Source organism: Callionymus lyra, chromosome 1 (assembly GCF_982586985.1).
Source record: "Callionymus lyra chromosome 1, fCalLyr1.hap1.1, whole genome shotgun sequence".
Lineage (NCBI taxonomy): Eukaryota > Metazoa > Chordata > Actinopteri > Syngnathiformes > Callionymidae > Callionymus > Callionymus lyra.
In genome coordinates, this window is record NC_141818.1 from 29,972,304 (window position 1) to 29,994,123 (window position 21,820).

Genomic DNA, 21,820 nt, shown 5'->3' on the forward strand with positions numbered 1-21,820 from the left:
AAAGAAAACATGTGTAGCAGTAGTACTGACATTTTAGGGGATAATGTAATAGTGTAATAGTGATGAACACACTCCTAGGATTTTTCAGAAATATCAATTTGTTTGCTTTGAACCATGTTCTACTAAAAAGGTATAATACAACAAATTAAATGGGTGATGAGACCAGAATATCTATGAAATACGAGTGTATGAAAGACAAAAAAGCTGCAAAATAGACGTTGAGACTTTTATGTACAAATTTTTAAAACATGTCCAGAGTACTCGGTACCATGTCAGAGTAGATTTACAGTAACAAAATAAACATTGTATCAAACCAGTGAATAATGTTCAAATTATTCTTTAAAAACAGACAACCATGTTACCATCCTGTGTAAATTCATTTTCCATTAAAAAAGAGAAAAGAAAAAAAAGGTAAAGATGTCTAAAGATATTCCAGAGCATCCACCTTCTAAAACAAATTAAAAAAAAAAAGCTAGAAAATACATTTAAATATAACATGGGGGTCCATAAAATAAATCACAGGTTGCATGTTGGGTAGACAAATCCGTCCGCAGGGTTCTCCTAGCTTGTGTCCATCTGAGGAAAATAAAAAAAGGTTACATTTATATCATACAGGACATGTACTTCAGCCGTTGTATAAACGTATATGGTCGAACCTTGGCGTTATATGCGTCCAGCTCAGCATCCAACTCTTCTGCCGACATTTGGGGTTTATTTCCACCTCCTCTACCCCGTCCTCTGGATCCGCCGCGGCCTCCTCCTCCTCCTCCCCACCGCCTTTCGCTTCGGTCGCCTCTCTCACTGCGTTCAAACGTGGGCTTGCCCAGTCTGCTTCTGTCAAAACTACCAGTACCGGCGCTGGAACTACAAGAAAAAGGGAGTAAGAAAAGTGTCCGAAGCCATGTCGTCAGTCTGCCGATTCAACTTTACCTGCTAGTGTAGGAGGAGTCTGACGCGACCTGCTGGATCTTCATGGGGCGACCTGCAGAACACGGGTTAAGTTAAATACACAGAAACTAGTCCATTGTTCACTGGTGCGAGGATGATGTCAACGCACGACCCTCACCATCAAGTGGGACTCCATTGTAATGTTTCAACGCCTTCATCGCATCTGCCGTCGTTTCAAAGTGGACGTCCGCCGTTCCTTTACTACGGCCGGAGCGATCGTAGTGGACGGAAGCCTTCTTCAGCGCGCCGAACTCCGCAAACAGCTCCTGATACGCACAAAGCCAACATCAGCCGTGCCCAACGATAACCATTACAGCCAAAACCCAACCGTTTTGTTACCTGAATGTCTGTGTCCGATACGCCGAAGTCCAGGTTGGAAACTAGCAACTTCCCAACGGAGTCTCCGTTTCTGTCGGCGACGGGCGACGTTCTTCGTACCCTCTGACTGCTCACTTCGTCCTCGAACATGTCGTGCTGCCATTTGTCAGGCAACTCCCTTGGCTGGAAGAAAGAAAAAAAAAAAGGCACAATGATTTCCCACGGAATACTACATTCAACGGTGACAACAGAGAGGGTTATTCAGATGTTGAACAGATTTAAGTTACGGTGGATGAGTCACTAAACTCAACAGTCTGGTGGTGAAGAAGGTTATAGCACCATTATGTAGGCCCAGAAGTCGCTAGAGTCCAGTTGAAAACTACGATGACAGTCCCTGAACCCGCTAGGGTTGTGTCGAGACACGAGCTACAAGTTAGACGCTACAGTGTTAGCATGAACGAAGGTAGCATCACCCACGGCTGCCCTCACCTGATGACTTCACGACACAACAGAAAATCGTGGCGGCCATCTTGGCGAAAGAGCATCGGGTCTTTCTTTGTGTTTAAGACTTAACTTTAAGATCCCGATTTGCGAATTGAGAATACACAAAAGTTCTCCCGAAGAACCCGTGCTTCTTAATAGGCCTTCGGATAAAAGTTTTTTTTTTAAAAAAAACGGCACACGATGTCCGTGACTTCATTCGTGTAGTTTAAAATGAGTCAACAACGTTTTTCCTGTCGTGCAAGCTTTCGTGTCTTTGTGGTTCTTACCCTGCTGTACGGTGCTGGTCTGGGGTTTCGGTCCCGGTTGAAATTGTTCTGTCGTCCACGCGTGGGCCTCGAAGAACCGCGGTCTGATCGGCCCCTGGAACCCCCGTCCCGGCCTCCCTTCTTGTTCATCTTGATAATTTCGTCCAGGGACATGCTGATTTTGTCCGCCATCGTGGTCTCTCGTGAACAGAACTCGAACAGAAAGTGACTAAACAAAGAAAGGTCGCTGGTTCTTATGGTCTCTCCGGCAGCGCGGGCTCCAAACTTGCGGAAATTGTTAAGCGGAAGTGCGTCACTGGCAAGCCCCGCCCATGCCCCGAGGCGCGCACTTGGTCGTTGTTCGTTATCGATGGACGCCTTTGATCGATAAGGGCTGATGAAGATGAAGATGAAGAAGAGGAAGATGAAGTTCATTAGTACCAGACGTGACTGCGTGACGCCTTTGAGCCAAAAGATTTTGTTTTGCGGAAGCAACGGGTGTTCGATGACGTAACTACGGTGATCCCACAGGGACAAACCCAAAGACGCTCCGAGTTTTCTATAAAGAAAACATTTATTGAAAAACAATACATTAATCTAATAACAAAAATCATTAAGTAAGAGTAGACTTTATGGGCGATTTTTTGTTTTGTGAATGTTTTCTAAGAACTTCAATCCCTAATATAAATGATGTAACAGAATATTCTATTTCTTTATTTATTTGAATAGTAGACTTAAACAAAACATTGGTAGAGGATGTAATAACGTTCTGTCAAACGTGTTTTAAACTTTACATTACTCTGTGATTGTACATACGTGTAAACTAATGCCCCAACATAAGAGAACCAAAGAATAACTAAGTAAGTAAGTAATTTTTATTTGTATAGCGCTTTTCCAGACCAGGGTCACAAAGCGCTTAAACAGTCTAAACCATATTCAATAAAGTATATACTTTAAAGGGCAAAATAAAACTGATAACACAACAGGAATAAGGGAATTGTATAAGTATACAAATGATGGTGTTGTTACTAGTTGTCCAGTGGTTGGAAGAATGACCAAGAAACAATGGAAATGTGTGATTTTCTTAGACGCAAGTTTATGACTTACACTTGCATTCTTATAGAAATACTAGTAACATTATTTAGAATCCAAATGGCAGGCATAACGATTGCATTTCTCTGGATACAGACAACAGAAACAAATAATAGAGAGCAGAAGAGAGGACTGGTAATAACAAAAAACGAGATTAAACGAAATTAAAAAATGAGAAACACAACAAAACAACAACAAATAGAAACAATAATATCAGGCTAATGATTTGGACACGCAGGATGGAACAGTACACTTAAAATTAAAATAATAAAGCACGGATCAGGAAAAACAAAATAGTGAAAAACCACCAAGTAATTTAAAGAAGTTGAAGATATATTTGGATTTAAAAGGTATATTCATTTGAAATGACAGGTAAACATGTTACGGTTTGGAGAACTGCTTAGGAGAATGAAATTAGTAATGGTAATATTTAAATTAGTAAATTAAAAGTAAAAGTTATTAGGGAAATTAGAAAACATTTTTAATTCCTATTCTGACTCCATACCAGTAGGTGGCACTAGTGCATTTTGAAGCGCCAAAAAAAGAAGACAAACCGGGAAGTAAACACATTCGCGGTTTGATTTGACTTTATATTCCTGTGAAAACCAGCTAAATTGTTTTGGGAATTGAGAAGCAGCTAAAATCGGGTAATCCGACATATATTTTTAATATATTTTTATGAACTAGTAGCGGTGAAAATGTTGAGATAGATGTTTGGATATTTGCTGGTCGACATTACAAATACTTGTGGTTTCAGGACAACAATATGAAGGTAAAGATTCGGCAGTGGAGCGGGATCGCCTCCTGGTTGTGGGTCGCCAACGATGAGAACTGTGGCATCTGCAGGATGCCTTTCAACGGCTGCTGTCCGGACTGTGAGTATGTTACGAAAAAAACCTAACTAAGTATTAGGGATGCACCGATCCGACTTGTATGTACCGATACTCTGGCTTTCAGCATCGACCAGATGATGCCCAGAATCCCGCAAAACAGAAATGAGGGCTGCTTGTGTAACACTACTATAAAAAGTGCAAAAACCCTGCAGGCGTAAAGCCCATTATGGGATCACAAAAAAATTCTCACCTCAAGTTCAGGTGTTTAGAAAAACACTTTTTTGTAAAAAAAAAAGAAAACCCCCAAATAACTCCAAAGTAAATAATGGTTAGCAAATGAATGTATAGTAAAGAAACTGTCTGAAGCGCGTCTGTGTGTGAGAACACACATTTTAAATTAATTAAAACTGAGTAAATACAGTATCATCGACAGACACCGATGCTGTGTCTCAAATCACATACTTCTCTTAGTATACCAGAAGTTAGTATGCATCAGGATAGTGTAAATACTAACTAGTACGCAAATTCTCCACAGATAGTATGTCTCAAATCAAACACTGCAGGAATTGAGGTGACAGCTTCTTCTTTTACTTCTATTTAACGATGTTTCAACCAGCTGTTGGAACGCTATCGACACCTGCTGGCAGCACGTTTTGCAAGTTTAGAAAAAGAAATAAAGAAAAAATATGAGAATCGAAATATTGGTGAGATATTTAAGCTGGTATCAGCACCGATGACGTGTCATCCTTCTACTGCTGCGGAAAATACACCAGTAAGTATATGCATATATATGCATATATATATATATGACATAACTTCCGTTTAAAACATCATTAAGATGGCGGCCGTTTAGGGTGGTTAGTGTCCATCGAACCATACTCAATTTTGTGGGCATTTTAGTACGCCAATTTAGTGTGCATGGCGCACTAAATTTCGCATACTAAGAATTGAGACTAAAAATACTAACTTTGAGTACGCTAGTATGCGATTTGAGACACGGCACGAGTCGTGGTCAATTTATTGAACGATGATGAAGATGCGTTCCTTAAACTCGGATCATAATCTGGTCCACGATCAACACAATTTAAAGTTAGTCCGTAAAGAGTAATGTTGTTATATTATTATTGTTAAATTGTCGTTGTAATGGCTTCAACTTAACGTTTGTCATGTATTTTTTGTGTGACTCATCATTGTGTGCGGGTTTTCAATGCAGCATAAATAAAGAGCTCCTGTGTTGCAGGTAAAGTGCCAGGCGATGACTGCCCGCTGGTGTGGGGTCAGTGCTCCCACTGCTTCCACATGCACTGTATCCTCAAGTGGCTCAACTCGCAGCAGGTCCAGCAACAGTGTCCCATGTGTCGACAAGAGTGGAAGTTTAAAGAATGACTCCGTTGAGGTTTTATGTAAATATTTTTCTGTCATTTTTTGTCCGTATTTTTATGTGATGTGCGCAAACATTAAAAGTCTGTGGTGCGTCATCGATCTTTTCTTATTCATTGCTTGCAGAGCTGTTCTAATTCATTGTGAGGCCTTCAGCAAAATGTAATTTGGGGGCCCCAAATTAAATCACGACACCAGAGCTGTGTCTCAAATCACATACTTCTCTTAGTGCACTCGAGGTTAGTATGCATCAGGATAGTGTACGTACTAACTAGTAACAAATTCTTGGAAGATAGTATGTCTCAAATCAAACACTGCCGCTACGCACTAACAGTAAATGACGCGACAGCTTCTTCTTCTACTACTATTTAACGATGATTGCAACCAGATGTAGTAACACTATCGACACCTGCTGGCAGCACGTTTGATTAAGAAATATGAGAAACGCAATATTCGTGAGATATTTACGCCGGTATCAGCACCGTGTCATCCTCCTACTGCTGGCTGAAAATTCACCTGTATATATATATATATATATATATACTTATACGTGTATATATATATACGTAACTTCTACGTCACCAAGATGGCGGCCGTTTAGGGTAGAAAGTGTCCATCGATCCATACTCAGTTTTGTGGGCGTTTTAGTGACAATTTAGTGTGCATGGAGAACTATATTTCACATACTAAGAATTGAGACGGGCTTATGCACTAAAAATACTACGTTAAGTTGAGTACGCATGTATGCGATTTGAGACACAGCTCAGCTTCATCATTCCAGACGTTACACTATGATGTGGTGTCGTATGTTTACAGGCGACACATTAAGTTGCACTGTTTTTGCTTTATCTAAAAAGTGTACAATCTCACACAAAAAAAACAAATCACATCATCATCTTCCAAAAAAAACAGGTAAATAATATATAGATTAAATACTTAAATAACCACAATGATGTAGTAACTTACGGTTGTTAATTAAATAACATAAAAATGTATTCGAGTCAATTACTTCAGTTATTTCCCACACAGAGTCACAAATGAATGAAGTAAAATAACTTTATTTGTTCATAAAAAAAAAGGTACAAAAAAATATCAAAATAAAATCAGATCGCATTAAAACGCCATTAGTTATCTTTAAAGTGCTAACATGCAGCTAACAGTTTGAAGTTATTACAAACTTGGAAAAATATATATTTTCACTAACTTGTCTAATACAAAATAAACTGTAAACATAGATAGATAGATAGATAAACTTTATTGATCCCTCTGGAGTTCTCCTTCGGGAAATTGTTTATTGAAGATATTGAGGAGTCCCTGGAAAGTCATCCTCTGCTGGTCCAGACCTTCAGGTGACGAGCAGCTGCTCCTCGAGAAGAAGATGCTGGACTCTTTATCTTCTGTCCATCTCTGCCGGCAGAGCGACAGGCCTTTAACTCGGGTCCAAAAAAAAAAAGAAAAAAAAAAAGGCATGAAGTGGTCAGTCTTTGTTGGCCAGCCCGAATAGCTCCAGCAGATCCTTGTTTTCGGGGTCGATGAGGTCAGCTGGTGTCTCTCCGCACTCATTCTCCAGCGTCACGTCAGCGCCCAGAGAAATGAGATATCTGAAAAAGAATTAAGAATGACGTCGATATGAGGCTTCTTTGCTGATGAGAAGTAAGATTATAGACGAAACAAAGATGTATTGACGTGGCCTAGTAAGTACCATTTTGGTAAAATATATGCATTTAAACTTGTTAGTATTATATAATAATGTAAATAACAGTCATGGAAAACACAATTCTGGCTGAATTAATTTTTTTTTCTTGAGTAAATGAAGGGTGTAGTTGTGTCAAAAAAATTCTTACTCAAGTTCAGCAACATGAATTTTGTTATTTTAGATACAACTAAATATGTTTTAAATCTCTTAATGTGGAGAGGCAACTTTCTGCACTTGAGTTACAGGAAGTAGCCAAAAAATGCAACTTCTTTTCCTCCTCTGTTTCAGTGAAGTGTGATTGTTTGTTAACATGAATTTTTAATACCTTCTGCTGCTGCTTGAAGAATGAAGAGTTGGTAAACGATTGTAATATTTGAAAAGGTAACTTTTAAAATGTATATTGAACCATTTTTATTCTCCCCGGGAGATGCATTTCAAGATGGTTCTCATTTATCAAGGTAGTTGATTAAAATATAAGTTGGTAAAACAATAGTGGATTAAAAATAACAAAACAATTAGATGTAGAAAATGTAGCAGCCAAAAGACAAAAACCCATAAAGTAAACATATTTGTCAACCAAGATATTTTAATTTATTTGATTATCATTGTGTGCTTTTCCTACTTCAGTACAACCAATGTTGTTTATCTTAATGACAATTCAAAATTCAAACTTCACTCATTTACGGCTCACCCTCATGTCGACCAAAGGTTGGAATTATTTTTTAAATGAAGTTTGAATATCACTTTAAGGTGGCACTGTTCTGGGCCCGTATTTATTCTGTTAAAATGGTCTCATAGGCTAAAAAAAAAAAGGTTTTAAAAGCAACAAATGCTTGGTTGCTCACCGAGCGATATCGGGGAACCCGTCGCTGCAGGCCATGTGCAGCGGCGTCCAGCCCTCCTCGTCCCTCTGGTGGATCTCTGCTCCATACTTGAGCAGCAGCTTCACACACTCCAGATTCCCGGAGAGGACGGCCTCGTGAATGGCGGCCATACCTGCGTAGAGCAACTGTGAGCGGTTGTGCCGACATGAACGAGGGTCCAAAAACTAATCGGACCAGGGGGTCTCACCAGAGTGGTAGATGGTCTCCAGGCTGACTCTTCTGGCTCGCATGAAACCACCGATTCCATCCAGCTCACCTTCTCGGACGTATTCCTGGAAAACCACGTCGTTGGGGAAGTGGACGCTGCGGTCGCCGGACTCCAGGGAAGAAGCACTTGAGCTGCAGGTGACCGGCAGCTCAAAGTCCTGCTTGTAAGCCTTGACTTCAATGAGTTTCATCCTCTTTGTTTGTCAAAAAAAAAGTTGATTTCTCAAAGTCCTTTTCGGGATGTAAAAATGCTCTCTCGGTCTGAGGGTCTCTGAGGGCTGACCTCCCCCGTGGATCCCTTTATACTCTCCCAAGAGTTATTTTAAGGGCTGGAAGATGAGAATCCCCTCCATGACCCTCCCACCAGCTTCTGTTCGTTGACACTCGAACCTGGATCCTGATACTCTTCCCAGCAGCTCCACCCAGAAAATATGGTAAACACCAGGTGGAAGAGCGAGAGCTCTGGAGGGCCGACTGCAGGGTTACATTGGGGCGAGAAGTTGTTGCCGTCTGACCCGAGCTGCTTGGTGACCGGGATGGTCATGTGGGATAGTTCTTGACCAGACAACAACTGCTGCGTAACGCAACAGAACCTTTTTGTTTGAAGAGTCTAGACGCTCTCCTGGTTCTGAATAACTGTTCTTCATGTAATGTTTAATTTAGTGGTAGTAGTACTACAGTACATCTGTGAAAAACGTTTTTCATTCATCGATCATTGTTTTATTAGATAAAAATGTCCCTGACGTTGATGTGGGTCATCTCCATCTTACATTTACTTCTTAGTGAAAGATCTTCTTAAGCAAAGAGCGACTCTTTGAAAAGTCTCCATCGCGTTCTTAAGAACACTCCTAAGAAGTCCCCACCACCACAGAAAGATCATTATCGAATATTACTGTCTTAAAAATGTTTTTCCAAAAGATGGAACTTTCTCTGAAGTAACATCAGCCTGTGACATATCAAGACACTCACTACAGCTAATTGTACTCACAAAACTTTTTAAAAAAAAGGGAAAAAAGCTAAATGTGTAAAAAATGAAACCTTGGTTATTTCTCCTGATGATAATGTTCCAGGGTTGAGTCAGTACTTGGGTGACTTGGGTCAGTCTGTCAAACTGAGCCTGAGAAACCTGGGTGTGATAAAGACATGTCTCTTGTTCAACACTGCAGAAAACTGACCAGAAACTGTTTCCTTCAACTGAGAAAAATCTCTAGAATTAGGAAAATGATGTCACAACACGATCTGGAGCTTGTAATCCATGCGTTTGTGTCGTTTAGATTATTGTAACAGTTTATTTTCATGTCTTAACAAGAAGGAGCTGTCTCGCCTGCAGTTGATACAGAACTCTGCGGTGAGAATTCTGACCCGCTCTAGTAGAAGAACTCACATTTCTCCGATCCTTAAAACTCTTCACTGGCTGCCAGTTTCTTTCAGGATCAACTTTAAAATTCTGGTTCTTACTTTCAGATCTATTCATGGTCAGACTCCTCCTTACATCACTGATCTGATCCAGACTTACACCCCAGCTCGGGCTCTGAGGTCTGTGGATCAGAATCTACTGATGGTTCCTGAACACGGTTCAGGACCAGGAGAGAAATCCTTCAGGCTGTTGCTCCTAAGCTTTGGAATGAGCTTCCTCTCTCTCTGTGTTTGATTGATCTACTGACTCCTTCAAGAAACATCTTAAGATGTTCATATTTGTTCAGACTTTTCCTTGATTCTCGGAGACTCCCGTGTTGTTCTCGGTGTTGTCTTGACCTTTTAAGTATATATTTTATTGTGCATTGTTTTGATTGTTTAAGCGCTTTGTGAATCTGGTCTGGAAAAGTGCTCTATAAATATTACTTACAAAATAAACCTGTAAACTAGTGGAAAATGTATTTATATGAAGGTCGGACCACGAATATAAACAATGTCAACACAAAATGTAGTGTTTTTAAACATTTTTTATTTATTGGCCACCATTTCATTTTTTCCATAACAATTTATGATGGAATGCTTTTGTCAAGTTCCCTTCCTGCCGTCCACCAGCTCCTCACCCACGCTTAAGCTCCCCCTCCTCCCATTCACACGTTTAACAAAAACTCATCAATGTAAACCGATTACATTAGTACAAACAAAGAAAGACACACACGTGGGGGGGAGGGGCGGGGGTTCAGAGTGGGTGAAGGGCGGGGCGACCTGTGCAGGTAAACAAATCTTCGTCCGACCCGAATCCGACCGCTTTAGTAACCGTGATGAATCTCTGATCAGGCGTGAACGCAGTGCGACCCATCAGAATTGGCTCAGAAAAAACACAGAACCCCAGACAGAGAGCCAACTCTGTACCCCAACTGCCTACAGTTGAGCACAATGGTACTAAATAAAAAAAAACAAAAAAAACACCGAGTGTAAAAGAATTAAATAAACAGGATTTCCCCCTCAAGAATGTTACCTTGGTTCCTTTTAGAGAGTAAGTCAGTAGCTGTGAAGACGAGCAAGTCTGGGAATGAAGCTCAAGAGAAGGAGACCCCGCCCTCACGTCTGATGGAGGGGGTCTGGATATTGACAATGCTTGTGTGGTAATCAAATCTAAAGGGATGTAGACTAGTGCTTTTAAAATAGTCGTGGGAAAGCCAAAACACCCCCTCCCCCCGTACAACAGGCCTCTTGATCAGTTGCTCTGACAGGTGGAGATTCAACAAAAGTAGCAATTTGGCGTCAAATACACAGGGTCAGTGTGGAGCTCTGTCGAGCAGGCATGGATGTCTCCTTACGAGGCATTTGGCTGTTCCCCGAGTCCCCCTTGACCCCCCTCAAGCTGGGACCAGTCTGGCTTGAAGTAGCACACTTGAAGTAGGTTCGAGGGATTATTGGATGGCGAGAAGGTGAAGGTGGTGACTGGTTGGAAGGGGTGAGGTGGGACTCGTCTCCTCTTTTCTCCTCCGCCGCCTCTTACAACTCGTCGTGTCCGTCGTCCTCGCCGTCAGAGTCGTCATCCTGTCCTTCCTCTACGTCGTCCAGTTCCTACGGAGAACAAGAGAAGGTGAGCAGACGTGACGACTGGACTGCAGCTTGAACTGAGGTGTCAACGAGGAGTAATGATGATGTTCAATAACACTAATGTAAAAGTACATCAGGCTAGCCTACAAAAATCTTTGAGTGTTCGGTCCGGCAAGCGGGCACTTCTGTGTCAACGCGGTGAATGTGTATTTGAGTCGGGGTGGCGTTGGAGTGGTAATTGTTAGGGTGGTGACAGAATCTTTTTCCTGTATCGGGGTGGCGAGCGTCCACCTCCGTGTCGGGGTGGTTATTGCGCATTCATTTGTTAGGGCGGTGACAGAATATTTTTCTGTGTCGGGGTGGCGAGAGGCCACCTCTGTGTTGGGGTGGTGAGCGTCCACCTCCGTGTCGGGGTGGTTATTGCGCATTCATTTGTTTGGGCGGTGTCAGAATCTTTTTCTGTGTCGGGGTGGCGAGGGGCCACCTCTGGGTCGAGTTTTAGATTAGATAGAAAACACTCATTTTACACTTCAACACACAAGACTGATGCTCGTTTTAATTCAGTGAGCTCATCCACTCGCCCCGTCTCCATCACAACTACATCCTTAATCCTTCTTTGGCTCCATGGTCTCATCTTGAACCGACTCATGCACAGCACATGTCACGATCATGAGACTATATCTATACGTCGCACTGAAGCTTCAAATATAGAGAGAAGGTTCTGCCATGAAGCAAAAACGTGCCTGAGGGATGAAGAGTCGACGGAAATACAATATGACGGATTCAGTCGTGACTTCATCTTAAAGACACATTTTTGACACTTGATACGTGTATCAGTGAACTTACAGACGCACAACATGGTTTCCATAGGAAAGAGAGTAAAGTTAAAATGTGATTAAAATACTTTACCATGTCATACGACAGTAACACTTTTGAAACTTTATTAAATGGGTTCGTCTTAGATCCAAGAGACGTTCAACCTCCTCCTGTGTGAGCATTATTCACGCCCGAAATCAAAACTAACAAATCAAGGACTTCAACACCTCACGTGTAAATTAAAATGCAGTTCATAGATCAAACTGTCGACCCCGATGACAGGGTGGACTTGCTAATCTGTGTCGCGCTCAGAGATGCACGTGTTGCTCTACTGTGGGGGGGGGGGGGTGTCGGGTGAGAGCAGCTGGAAGAAATATCAGTGGCTGCAATAAGAACCGTTAAAATATATTAATATAGTGACGAAATATATTTCACAAGTTAACCGAATACTACTAATGTAACACTATTCAATGCTAATGTTTTTACTAGTCATGCGTTTTCAAGCCTTCTCTTTAGGCCATTTTATTTAAATTAAAATAAGGGTTTTATTACGGTTTTATTGAGCCTTTTAGTTTAGTCGGTCCAAAACAAACTAGGTCGACTCCAAGTAGATCATGTAAACATTAGTCTCGGTCTCGGCGATGACCCCAAAACAAACTCTGTCAGATGCCATCTATGGTTCGTGCTCAAAGGAGGTCAAATAGACAGAGTTTACAGTTTGGCATGAAGGAAATATATATGGTTGCTGATTCAGGGCAAGATCTTGGCTCGAACCCCATTTTCTGGTTCAGGGTGACCGTGACCCACAACAAGATTTTTTTTCTGGCAGAACAAACATGAAAGAGCACGTTTCTTGGCCCACAAGTTGTGAATGTATACATTTATAACTGAAAACTTTTTTTGGAAGTTTCTGCCTAGTTCGTTGCAGAGTCATCTCTGTCATTTAAGGAAGTTAAGATCGGTATCAACGGTACTGGTGTGCAAGGCAGAAAAAGGACACAAAATATATTTTATTGATAATTTCTGTTGTAAGCGTGAAAGTGGAAAAAGATGGAATTTTCTTTGAAGTAACAATAGTCTGTGACACTCGTTTTAAGTGGTTTTATTGATTATTTTGAGTGAGTAAAATTTAATTTAGTTAATTTAATGTATAATTCATTTAAATATATTAAATCAAGTGTATGTGTGTGAAACAAAACTACATTTTTTCATTTACAATTAACAGGCAAACATTTACAGTGTTTTATTCACTTTGATGTTGCAACTAAACCTCACGCCACTAGATGGAACAATTACATTTTTGCAAGACCTTTGCGACAACTGAGGACGAGAGGATAGAATGCAGCTGGCTGAAGCTGCTTTTAAAGCATATGTTTGGGTGTATTTTTTAGCATTAGTGATGCCTTAAATCTGCGACAGGTTTTCTGTGGCCAACAAGCGCTTCAAAAAAATATACAGGTGAAACTTTGTTGTGTATCTGCCACGATGCTAGCAAATATATTAGCATCTGTGGTTATTGGCAGAGATGCTGAAATGATCCTGAAATCATTCAAGTTGGACCGACTTGTCCAGTTATCGACCCGTCATCAAACTCTTGGTACAATAGGTTCAACCTCCCTTGAACATTTTGGACGCGCGGAATTCATTCTTACCTCTCCATCCAGGTCGTCATCGTCAGCTGCGGGAGCACCGCCTTCCTTTCCACCGCTTTCCAAGAACTTGGTGAAGCCCTCTAGTGTTCTCTCTCCGTTATAGTCAATAACCTGGAAACGAAAGAAGAGTTTTGATGGTTAGGTTTGAACGACAATGATGCCGAGTCGGCAGACCGAAGCATTACTAACTGGGTAAAATGGTTTAAAGCCAAAGAGCGCCATCTAGTGGGCTCTGAAAATGAGGACAATGCTTCATGAAGCTTTGAAGCTGAAGATCATCCCTAAAATAGCCAGTTCAAAAATATCGCTGACTTGCCTCCCTTGCTGTTAGATTAATAATCACGTCCATGAATGACAAGTATGAATAAACCAATCAAACATGCATCATTTGAACAGCATTTGATAGAAAAATAAAGCCAAATAAAAAAGAAAACAAAACTCTTCATCACCATCATCATCCTAATTATTTTCTTCTTTATCACCATCGTAATTATTTTCTTTATCATCTTCATCATCATCATCCTAATTATTTTCTTCATCTTCATCTTTATCATAATTATTTTATTCTTCATCATCATCATCCTAATTATCTTCAGTTCTAAATTATTATTCAGTTTGTCACAAACTTATATATAGTTATCCATTTAAAAACATAATATACATTATACACATGTAACTACAATATTATCATTACTTTACATACTATACCATCAATCATTTCAAAATTACCTGTATACACATAGTTATCAACTTCAAAATATATTTATTATGTACTTCAAAGAATGACCTATTTATACACATAAATATAAGATACTAATTCAATTAATCCGCCGTCAATCCAAGTTCTATCCGAGGTCATGTGGGTGACGAGGCACAAATTATTTATCAAATCTATCAAATGCTGCATATCTGAAAACCTCGAGGTTCTCAATCCAGTGACACGTGCGGGCCTCCTTGAATGGGGGTCACAGGCTAATCTCTTGGCTCTATTACAGTATTCGAGACGTTGGTGAGAATTCTGGAGCGAGGGTGGATGGTTTACAACCGTGTGCGCGTGTGCAGCAGGTGCAGTCTGATCTTGTGATGAGAGTCAACAAGTAGGAATCTTGAGGTGCATCATCACGGTCCCTCAAAAAAAGAAAAAAAGCTGACCGGCCGCTTTGGCATCAGACAGCAACACTTGACGTGGCTAAATTAAGTTGCTCTACTTTCAATATCTGTTGCTTCGCCAATCATTTCGGAGCCAAATCCCCTTCCAGACCCCCAGCAGAGACGGGCGACAACAAACACATGGATCACGATCCGGCGTCTTCAAGGTTCAAGTGTCGATGACGGAGGCGAGCTCACCTTGCGATCGTCTCCGGCGGGGAAGAACTTGAGAGTGGGGAAGCTGTGCACTTTCACGGACTCGATCTCGTTGGCCGTGGAGTCCATTTTTGCGACGATGATGTCCTCACTGTCCTTGTACTTCTCGCCCAGCTTCTCCCAGATGGGGGTGAGCTGTTTGCAGTGTCCACACCAGGGGGCGTCTAGAAGAGGGAGTTAAAACTTGGTTCATTTTTATTAATAGTGTCTGATCCAGCTTTCAATGGCAGTGAGTCGGGAGTGATTCACAAAGTAAAGAAGGGGAAGATGAAACACCCTCCAAAAACCCGACACAGTCACTTATTCCCAAATAACATCTGCATGCAAGTTCCATGAAATCACAGAAATGTCTTACAGAACTCGATGAAGACGTTCTTCTTAGGATCAAAGGCGACCTCCTCAAAGTTCTTGCCGACCAGAATCCTGACAGGATTCTTTTCCCAGTCTTCGGGGATGTCCTGGCTCATGAGGTGAGGCTGGAAGGAGCAAAAAAAACAACTCATTACTCAACTAGTTCTAACATGAAACCATCAAACACAGGCCACACGTTAGTCAAAGAATGCAACGACAAAAGTTTCTGTTTGTTTAGATGATGACTTTGATCCAGAGACAGACATGGAAAGTTATAAACTACATTTTATCTCTGAACCCAACTGACCACCATTGTTACATTGCGATTTAAAACAACGCACTTTGCAATTTGAGAAAAAAAAAAAAAAGAAATACAAAAACGCTTACAACGACTCTACAGTAGGTGGTGCCTTAGTAATGTTTTGTCATTTTATTAAAATGTAAAAAATATATGTAAATAATTATACATATTCAATTAGTGAAGCTGAAACATTAAATGTCACTTTATTTCCAGTGAATTGATAACCACTTACGTTTAGTGTCTTTATTTTTTATTTACATTTTTGCCACTTGTGTGATACCTTTAATATAAAATGTGTTATACTCTGTCATTTAATAGATTTGTTTTTTTTAGTTTAAAAGTTAAATAAATATACATTTATTTAATGATTCCATCAATTCCTTTCATCATAAAATGCAGGCCTGTGTCATGTGTTAATTCCATTAGATATGTTACTTATAAAACACAATTAACTATAATAGTGACCAAAAATAATTCCTAATATTAGTACATAAAATGTCATTCATAAATAACAAGGATAAAACATGTGAATAATGTCAACGTGACATTGAATGGCAATGAAATGTTAAGCGTTCCTACCCTGAGTTTGCCCTCGACGAAGCGAGTGCAGAAGTCGGTGATGCTCTCTTGGGTGATGGCTTCGCTCTCGGGCTTGTACTTGGTCATCTCGTCCTCCAGGGTGATGAGGCGCACAGCGGGACACTCCTCCTTCTTCAGACCGAAGAACTCCAGGATGCGCTGGTTGTCGTCAACGTCGCTGTCGATGAAGATGAACAGAATCTGGAGGGGAAATTTTTTTTAATTTTTTTTAATCAAGATCACTTAACTCTATCTTGGCAAGCGTAGTAACGTCATGACAGTCAACACCTACCTGACCCTTGAATCCCTGTGCGGCTTTCTTGAACTGTTCCATTTTATCTTCAAAGTCTGAGGCACCTTTGGGCAGGAACATGAGGATGTGGGACTTGATTTCTCCACCAAAGATTTTTGGGGCGGTCTGCAAGTTCCGTCCGAGATAATGAGTCACTTCCGGTCAAACTGTGGCGAAAATTAAATGGCGACTCGACACTTACCTGCTCTGTGAACTCAATGACAAGAGGCAGCTGGTTGGCCTTGATGAAAGACAGCAGATTATCTTTAGTGAGCTCTCCGTCGAAGGTATTGCGCCCCTCGTCGAACTGGGAAGCGAGATAGGAAAGAGGCCATATTAATAACTGAACACCTGGTGTCTGTTGTCTGCCTGTGAACACCACAGATAGATTTCCTGCATGAAACCACTTCAAATCCCTGGTAACCCCCAGGAAAAGTCCCAGCCCAGCGTCATAAAACGCGTCAGGAATATCCACTGCGCACTTACTGGCACTCAGAGCGAAGGCCTGAGCGAGAAGCTTGAGTGATGTTGGCACAGCCTTCTGGGATTAACTAAAGGACAGAGCAACTGTTTATCATAGTGGAGCCTGGACGGGGTTCGTTTTTCAGACACAGGTCACTTCAAGTACAAGTTAATGGCAAAACCAGACCATCACGGACGGTTTAAAAGAAGGGACATTTGACAACATGCAAGGTTTATTCATTTCTAGGACGAGCTTGTGTGTCCACAAAACCCTCTAACAGGAGTGGTTCAAACTACTTATGGGCCCAGGGCCGGGTCTAGACAGGCATGTATGAGGGGGCAGCCACAAATCTTAAGGGGGCATTGTGCTGTTACTTACTTACATGTAAGTTTGAGGGGGCACAACATTTATTTGAGGGGGCCAGGCCCCCTCTTGCCCCTGCCTAGACCCGGCCCTGTATGGGCCTATGAAGCTTCACGAATCACCTTTATAACTTTCAGAACTCTAAAAGTGGGATGGGAAAATAATACTTCCTGAAACTTAATCAAGGAGTTCACATGTTTTCATAAAACGTGACATGTTTTTATCAAATAACAAGATACAGGAGAATCTGATAGAAAAACTATCTTCTTTCATTTAACAAAAAGAAAAGCAGTAATACATTTCGGCCACATGGGGGAGCCAGAAACAACGTTTTCAATGAGTGTTTTTTTTGGTAACCTGTACACTTGTGTTACAGGTGGATGTGAGAGCTCAACGCCCAATGGGAATCCAATATACCACACAAAATTATAAAATATTACTAATAATAATAATAAATTGATTATAATCACAGTTTCTTTCTCATTTTTCTTCAAACCATTGTTTTCCTACAGGAGGTGATTTCAATCGAGAGTCAAAAAGTAAAGTACCTTCTTGAAGAGGACCACGCTGTCTACCGACACCTCGTACTTGGTGAAAACCGCATAGTCGGAAGTTATGGCAAATGGAATTTCATCGACAGACTCGGCCGCTTTTTCAAAAGCCTTGGCTCCGGCAGATGCTGCGTCCTGAAGATCACACAGAAACATTAGATGACCCGACATGTAATGTTCAGGCTACATGGACCTTAGTAAATAAAGATTTATCTTAACTTAAACGGCAACATCTCCAATACTAACTCTTTGAAGCATCAATTTAAATAATAATAAATTCATACATTTGTAAAGTAGAACAAAATCCTGAGGAAACAGAAACCACTGGGTGTTTTAAAACAGAAGACACTGATTAAAAAGGTTCATTCCACGAACAGGAATAATTACCTTAAAGAATCCAATGACGACCACCTCGCTGTCACTGATCAGGGACTCGGCGGCGGCGGCGTCAGTTAGCTGAGCCACGGCGGGTCCGGTTCTCTTCTTTAGCCAGGCCACGATGTCTTCAGCCTGCCTGCCAGCTTAAGGACACATAATCCATTTTTATTTCAAGTGATTTAAGGAAAGAAAAAACATGTTTTTATATTCCCTACACATGCTCAGTTAATCTTGTTTTTCAGCGGTGAAGTGATGCAAGAGCAGCAACTGGACTAACTGAGTATATTCTCCCTCTTTTAGGAAAGATCTGCCTGATCAGCCAAATGTACTCTTGATCTTAAAAATAAGTTTCTTTAATGTTGACATAAGCAACAAGTGTAATAACTACCACAATAAGAATTTAACGCAAGGAAACTGTCAGCTATATCCAGAATAACATAGGTATGTATTTTGTATAATTGTGGAGAAAACTCAATCCTAGTTTCTGTCCCAAACTGCACAGAAATATCCAGTTTGTCATTTTTTTAATAGTTAAAAACAAGTTGTTTGATGATGAAGTAGACAAGGAAAGTTTGTTTAAATAATATAATCAAAGAAAAGGGAACAACAAAAAAGTGTGTCGATCTAAAATGACAAAAATACTGTTTTTGAAACCGAGAGTTTAATTGTGAGCATCGTGTCCGGAGGAGATTTCCAGTGAATCCTCACAGTGTGCATCTGGTTTCAGGCATCAAAAGAGCAGCTCCTGAAATCCTACTCGCTCATTCATCATTATCCATAATTTGAACAAAGACTGTCCAACGATGAATAAAAAAATTTGCTGCAGTGTTCAAGTCGTTCATAAACGAATGAGGAAGTCCAAAGTCCAAAGTTGTTAGTACGCACCAGAGTACTCCTTCGGCGACTCCTTCTCTCCCCCTTTGTAGAACTTGATGGTTGGATATCCACGGACGCCGTACTCCTGCGCCAGTTCCGTCTCCTCGGTGGCGTCCACCTTCCCGAGGCGGATCGTGGAGCCCTCGGCTTTAAGCAAGCCAGCGGCCTTGGCATACTCGGGCGCCAGGGCCTTGCAGTGACCACACCAAGGAGCATCTGCAGAAGGAGTGATAGATAAGCTTTACAACTTCCTTAAAACATTATTGAAAAAAAAGACTAATCATTTCCATTCCACAAATAGTGAACAAAAAAGTTCAGTATACATCTCAGTATTATGCGTTTTACTGCATTTATCACGAGGTCGTTTAATAAAAAGTATATGAATTATTTTGGCTTGTGTTATATAATGTTGAGTCACTGAGATGAGGAACTAGGCGTGTAAGAAAAGATCGATACAGAGATAACATTATTTTTTTTCCACAATACTGTATAATATATATATTCCATTTTATTGTTAGTCCGTTTTTATTTTAACTTATTGTATCTTTAATTATTCTCTTTTTATTCCAATCGTATATTCTGTAATGCCGCCATAACAAGTTCCTGTGTTGCGTTTACAACTCTGGCAATAAAAGTTTTATTTACAATTAACGTGTAAATATTCAAGTCTTTGTTCATTTTTGTGTTGCAAATAACCATCCTGCCACTAGATCGCCGCAGTCACAAGTCCTACACAGCTAAAAGGACCATTGAAACCCCACGATGACTGAGGACAAGAGGATACAGTTCGACTCCAGCAACGTTTCAAGCCGACATTGGGGTATATTTTGGCTTCAAAACCAATTAAATAAGTTATGACTTCATCAAGAGTGGTTGAAGATTCTGCAACTCCATGGTAAAGTACTTCGAAAATACTACAAATAGATCTTTGTTCCAATAGTATCTTAATACATTTAGTTGCAAATACACACGCCTGTAAGGTACAGTTGTAATCCAACGCTGTAGCCAATTCTTCAACGTCTATGAACATTCTTGCTGTAATCTGACACTTGTGGGATAAATAAGCAGCAACTTCCATGTATAGTTAACGTGTGTTTTCACCAATATTACAATATTAAAGACTCACAATAACACTCGATTTAAAGCCTGTTGTTTTGTGACGTTAAAAACAACTTTGCATGTTAGATTTTATAGAAGATAAAATTTGTTGAGCTCGAGATGTGACTCGGCAACACAACATGAATCCTAACACATCACGTTATCGGGAACGCCACGTCACAAGGAAGAGAGTTTCATCACACTTGATACAACGAGTCACTCAGGAGTGTAGTACACGTCGACCTAGAGCCGCAGTCACAGGTCAGATCCCGCCCCGATGACAAACAAAAGACCAGTGACCCTCCCCTCGAACACTTCTGCAGGAGTGAGAACCACGACTAACTTTGAGCTCCAACTAGTAACAAAAAAAAACAACCATCGCTACCAATAAACAAAGCGCAAAACCAGATGAAAGTCGGTGACGTCACGCCCCTGGATCTAAACAGGGAGCAAAGATGTCAACAATATAAACGTAAATAATCTATAAAACATTGGATTTAAACGCTAAAAACAGAGGGGACGTTGGCCGTGGATCTAACGTCAGAGCCTCGTCTCAAAACTTCACCAGAACTCATAGCATCGATGCTACACTTGAAGGCTACACAAGTCGACAATAATCGAGAATCGATAATCGACGCGATCGACTCGAGTCTGACGCCGGGTTCGATCGCGCACGAGCTCGGATCACCGAGTCACACGCACGAGAAACAACTTGACAAGTGTCAAAACTTCGATGCTAACGGTTAGCATAGCAGGAGCACCGGTGCGAACACCCGGCTGGACGAAGGCTCGGGAGCCGCAGGAAACAGATCCAGTTCAAACACTCACAGAATTCCACGAGGATGTCCTTGTGTGTCGCCAGAGCCTCGTCGAAGTTGGACTTCTTCAGCACCAGAACATCTTCCTCCTCGGTGATGTCAGCCCGGCTGGCCGCTGCCAGGGCGCACAAGAGCAGCCACTTGAACATGGTCGCGCGGAGAAGAAGAATGGAGCGCGGAATGGAGGAGGAGAAGAAGAGAAGCTGGACGCGAGGGTTCGAGTCTAGAGAGTAGCTGGTGTTGGGTCTGGACCGCTACTAACGTGGCACACAGCAGAGGAACCGGAGGGGTTAGGCGGAGCGCGCATGCGCATTTATCCCTCCGTAAGCAGTTCGTGTTGAATTGTGACTGGACCGTTGAGCAAGTCACCTGGAAGTGAAACCTCTGTGTGCGCGTCAGTGCGGCTCGACACCGAGAGAACACGGACCCGCTTTGTTAGTCTCACGTGGAAATAAATAAAAACATGTTTGGTTCTTTTTAATGACGTCAGCTTGAAAAAAACAACAACTATATTCCAGATGTTCTGACACTGAAGTTAGTTTGATATTCGACGGACTTTCGCTCCGGCAACCGCCGAGTCATTGTCCCGCTACATGTCCGGAGAGAGTTCACTAGAAGCGGCCGATAGAACTGCCAAGAGTCGCTGACGCTCCAGCGTCTGTTAGGGACCGTCGATGAATTTTTTACTTTGGCGAAAATTAACATACAAATTATTGAATTATTATGAACATTGTTTTGAGGTGAAAACAAAAAAAAGGCATATCATAGAGCTGATTTAGTTCTATGATCTCACACTGATTTTCAGTGAATTCATCCAAACATTTGGAAACT

At 41.2% G+C, this 21,820-nt stretch overlaps 4 protein-coding genes across 4 annotated transcripts; 1 reads left to right on the forward strand and 3 right to left on the reverse strand.

Annotated features, from left to right (window-relative positions):
• Positions 1 to 212: 212 nt before the first annotated feature.
• On the reverse strand, positions 213 to 2,462 carry LOC148088876 (aly/REF export factor 2-like). The gene is made up of 6 exons (XM_087782597.1): positions 2,037 to 2,462; positions 1,288 to 1,449; positions 1,067 to 1,214; positions 931 to 982; positions 657 to 864; positions 213 to 576 (listed from the first exon to the last, which is right to left on the reverse strand). The coding sequence occupies exons 1-6, from the start codon at positions 2,448 to 2,450 to the stop codon at positions 562 to 564; spliced, it is 999 nt and encodes a 332-aa protein (XP_087638723.1). The 5' UTR covers positions 2,451 to 2,462; the 3' UTR covers positions 213 to 561.
• Positions 2,463 to 3,656: 1,194 nt separating this feature from the next.
• On the forward strand, positions 3,657 to 5,386 carry anapc11 (APC11 anaphase promoting complex subunit 11 homolog (yeast)). Its single transcript, XM_087782655.1, has 3 exons — positions 3,657 to 3,754; positions 3,865 to 3,982; positions 5,181 to 5,386. Exons 2-3 carry the CDS (start codon positions 3,874 to 3,876, stop codon positions 5,324 to 5,326), a joined length of 255 nt encoding a protein of 84 aa, XP_087638781.1. The 5' UTR covers positions 3,657 to 3,754; positions 3,865 to 3,873; the 3' UTR covers positions 5,327 to 5,386.
• A 959-nt stretch (positions 5,387 to 6,345) lies between these two features.
• ppp1r27b (protein phosphatase 1, regulatory subunit 27b) lies at positions 6,346 to 8,361 on the reverse strand. The gene is made up of 3 exons (XM_087782686.1): positions 8,088 to 8,361; positions 7,862 to 8,012; positions 6,346 to 6,921 (listed from the first exon to the last, which is right to left on the reverse strand). Exons 1-3 carry the CDS (start codon positions 8,296 to 8,298, stop codon positions 6,798 to 6,800), a joined length of 486 nt encoding a protein of 161 aa, XP_087638812.1. The 5' UTR covers positions 8,299 to 8,361; the 3' UTR covers positions 6,346 to 6,797.
• A 1,671-nt stretch (positions 8,362 to 10,032) lies between these two features.
• On the reverse strand, positions 10,033 to 21,283 carry p4hb (prolyl 4-hydroxylase, beta polypeptide). The gene is made up of 11 exons (XM_087800819.1): positions 21,000 to 21,283; positions 19,083 to 19,289; positions 18,207 to 18,340; positions 17,817 to 17,954; positions 16,645 to 16,749; positions 16,443 to 16,568; positions 16,151 to 16,351; positions 15,275 to 15,395; positions 14,902 to 15,083; positions 13,555 to 13,665; positions 10,033 to 11,110 (listed from the first exon to the last, which is right to left on the reverse strand). The coding sequence occupies exons 1-11, from the start codon at positions 21,136 to 21,138 to the stop codon at positions 11,039 to 11,041; spliced, it is 1,536 nt and encodes a 511-aa protein (XP_087656945.1). The 5' UTR covers positions 21,139 to 21,283; the 3' UTR covers positions 10,033 to 11,038.
• Between the last annotated feature and the right edge of the window lie 537 nt (positions 21,284 to 21,820).

What these genes read in the sequence shown, in the direction of transcription:
- anapc11 (XM_087782655.1), top strand. Translation starts at nt 3,874, where the DNA reads ATGAAGGTAAAGATTCGGCAGTGGAGCGGGATCGCCTCCTGGTTGTGG. An exon ending in CAACGGCTGCTGTCCGGACT is followed by an intron (nt 3,983 to 5,180) that starts GTGAGTATGTTA and finishes CCTGTGTTGCAG; the next exon opens with GTAAAGTGCCAGGCGATGAC.
- LOC148088876 (XM_087782597.1), bottom strand. Translation starts at nt 2,450, where the DNA reads ATGAACTTCATCTTCCTCTTCTTCATCTTCATCTTCATCAGCCCTTAT. An exon ending in CAATGGAGTCCCACTTGATG is followed by an intron (nt 983 to 1,066) that starts GTGAGGGTCGTG and finishes CGTGTTCTGCAG; the next exon opens with GTCGCCCCATGAAGATCCAG. An exon ending in GACTCCTCCTACACTAGCAG is followed by an intron (nt 865 to 930) that starts GTAAAGTTGAAT and finishes TTTTTCTTGTAG; the next exon opens with TTCCAGCGCCGGTACTGGTA.
- ppp1r27b (XM_087782686.1), bottom strand. Translation starts at nt 8,298, where the DNA reads ATGAAACTCATTGAAGTCAAGGCTTACAAGCAGGACTTTGAGCTGCCG. An exon ending in GGAGACCATCTACCACTCTG is followed by an intron (nt 8,013 to 8,087) that starts GTGAGACCCCCT and finishes TGCTCTACGCAG; the next exon opens with GTATGGCCGCCATTCACGAG. An exon ending in GGGTTCCCCGATATCGCTCG is followed by an intron (nt 6,922 to 7,861) that starts GTGAGCAACCAA and finishes ATTCTTTTTCAG; the next exon opens with ATATCTCATTTCTCTGGGCG.
- p4hb (XM_087800819.1), bottom strand. Translation starts at nt 21,138, where the DNA reads ATGTTCAAGTGGCTGCTCTTGTGCGCCCTGGCAGCGGCCAGCCGGGCT. An exon ending in GGACATCCTCGTGGAATTCT is followed by an intron (nt 19,290 to 20,999) that starts GTGAGTGTTTGA and finishes CTCCTTCTGCAG; the next exon opens with ATGCTCCTTGGTGTGGTCAC. An exon ending in CACAGGGATTCAAGGGTCAG is followed by an intron (nt 16,352 to 16,442) that starts GTAGGTGTTGAC and finishes TTTCCCCTCCAG; the next exon opens with ATTCTGTTCATCTTCATCGA.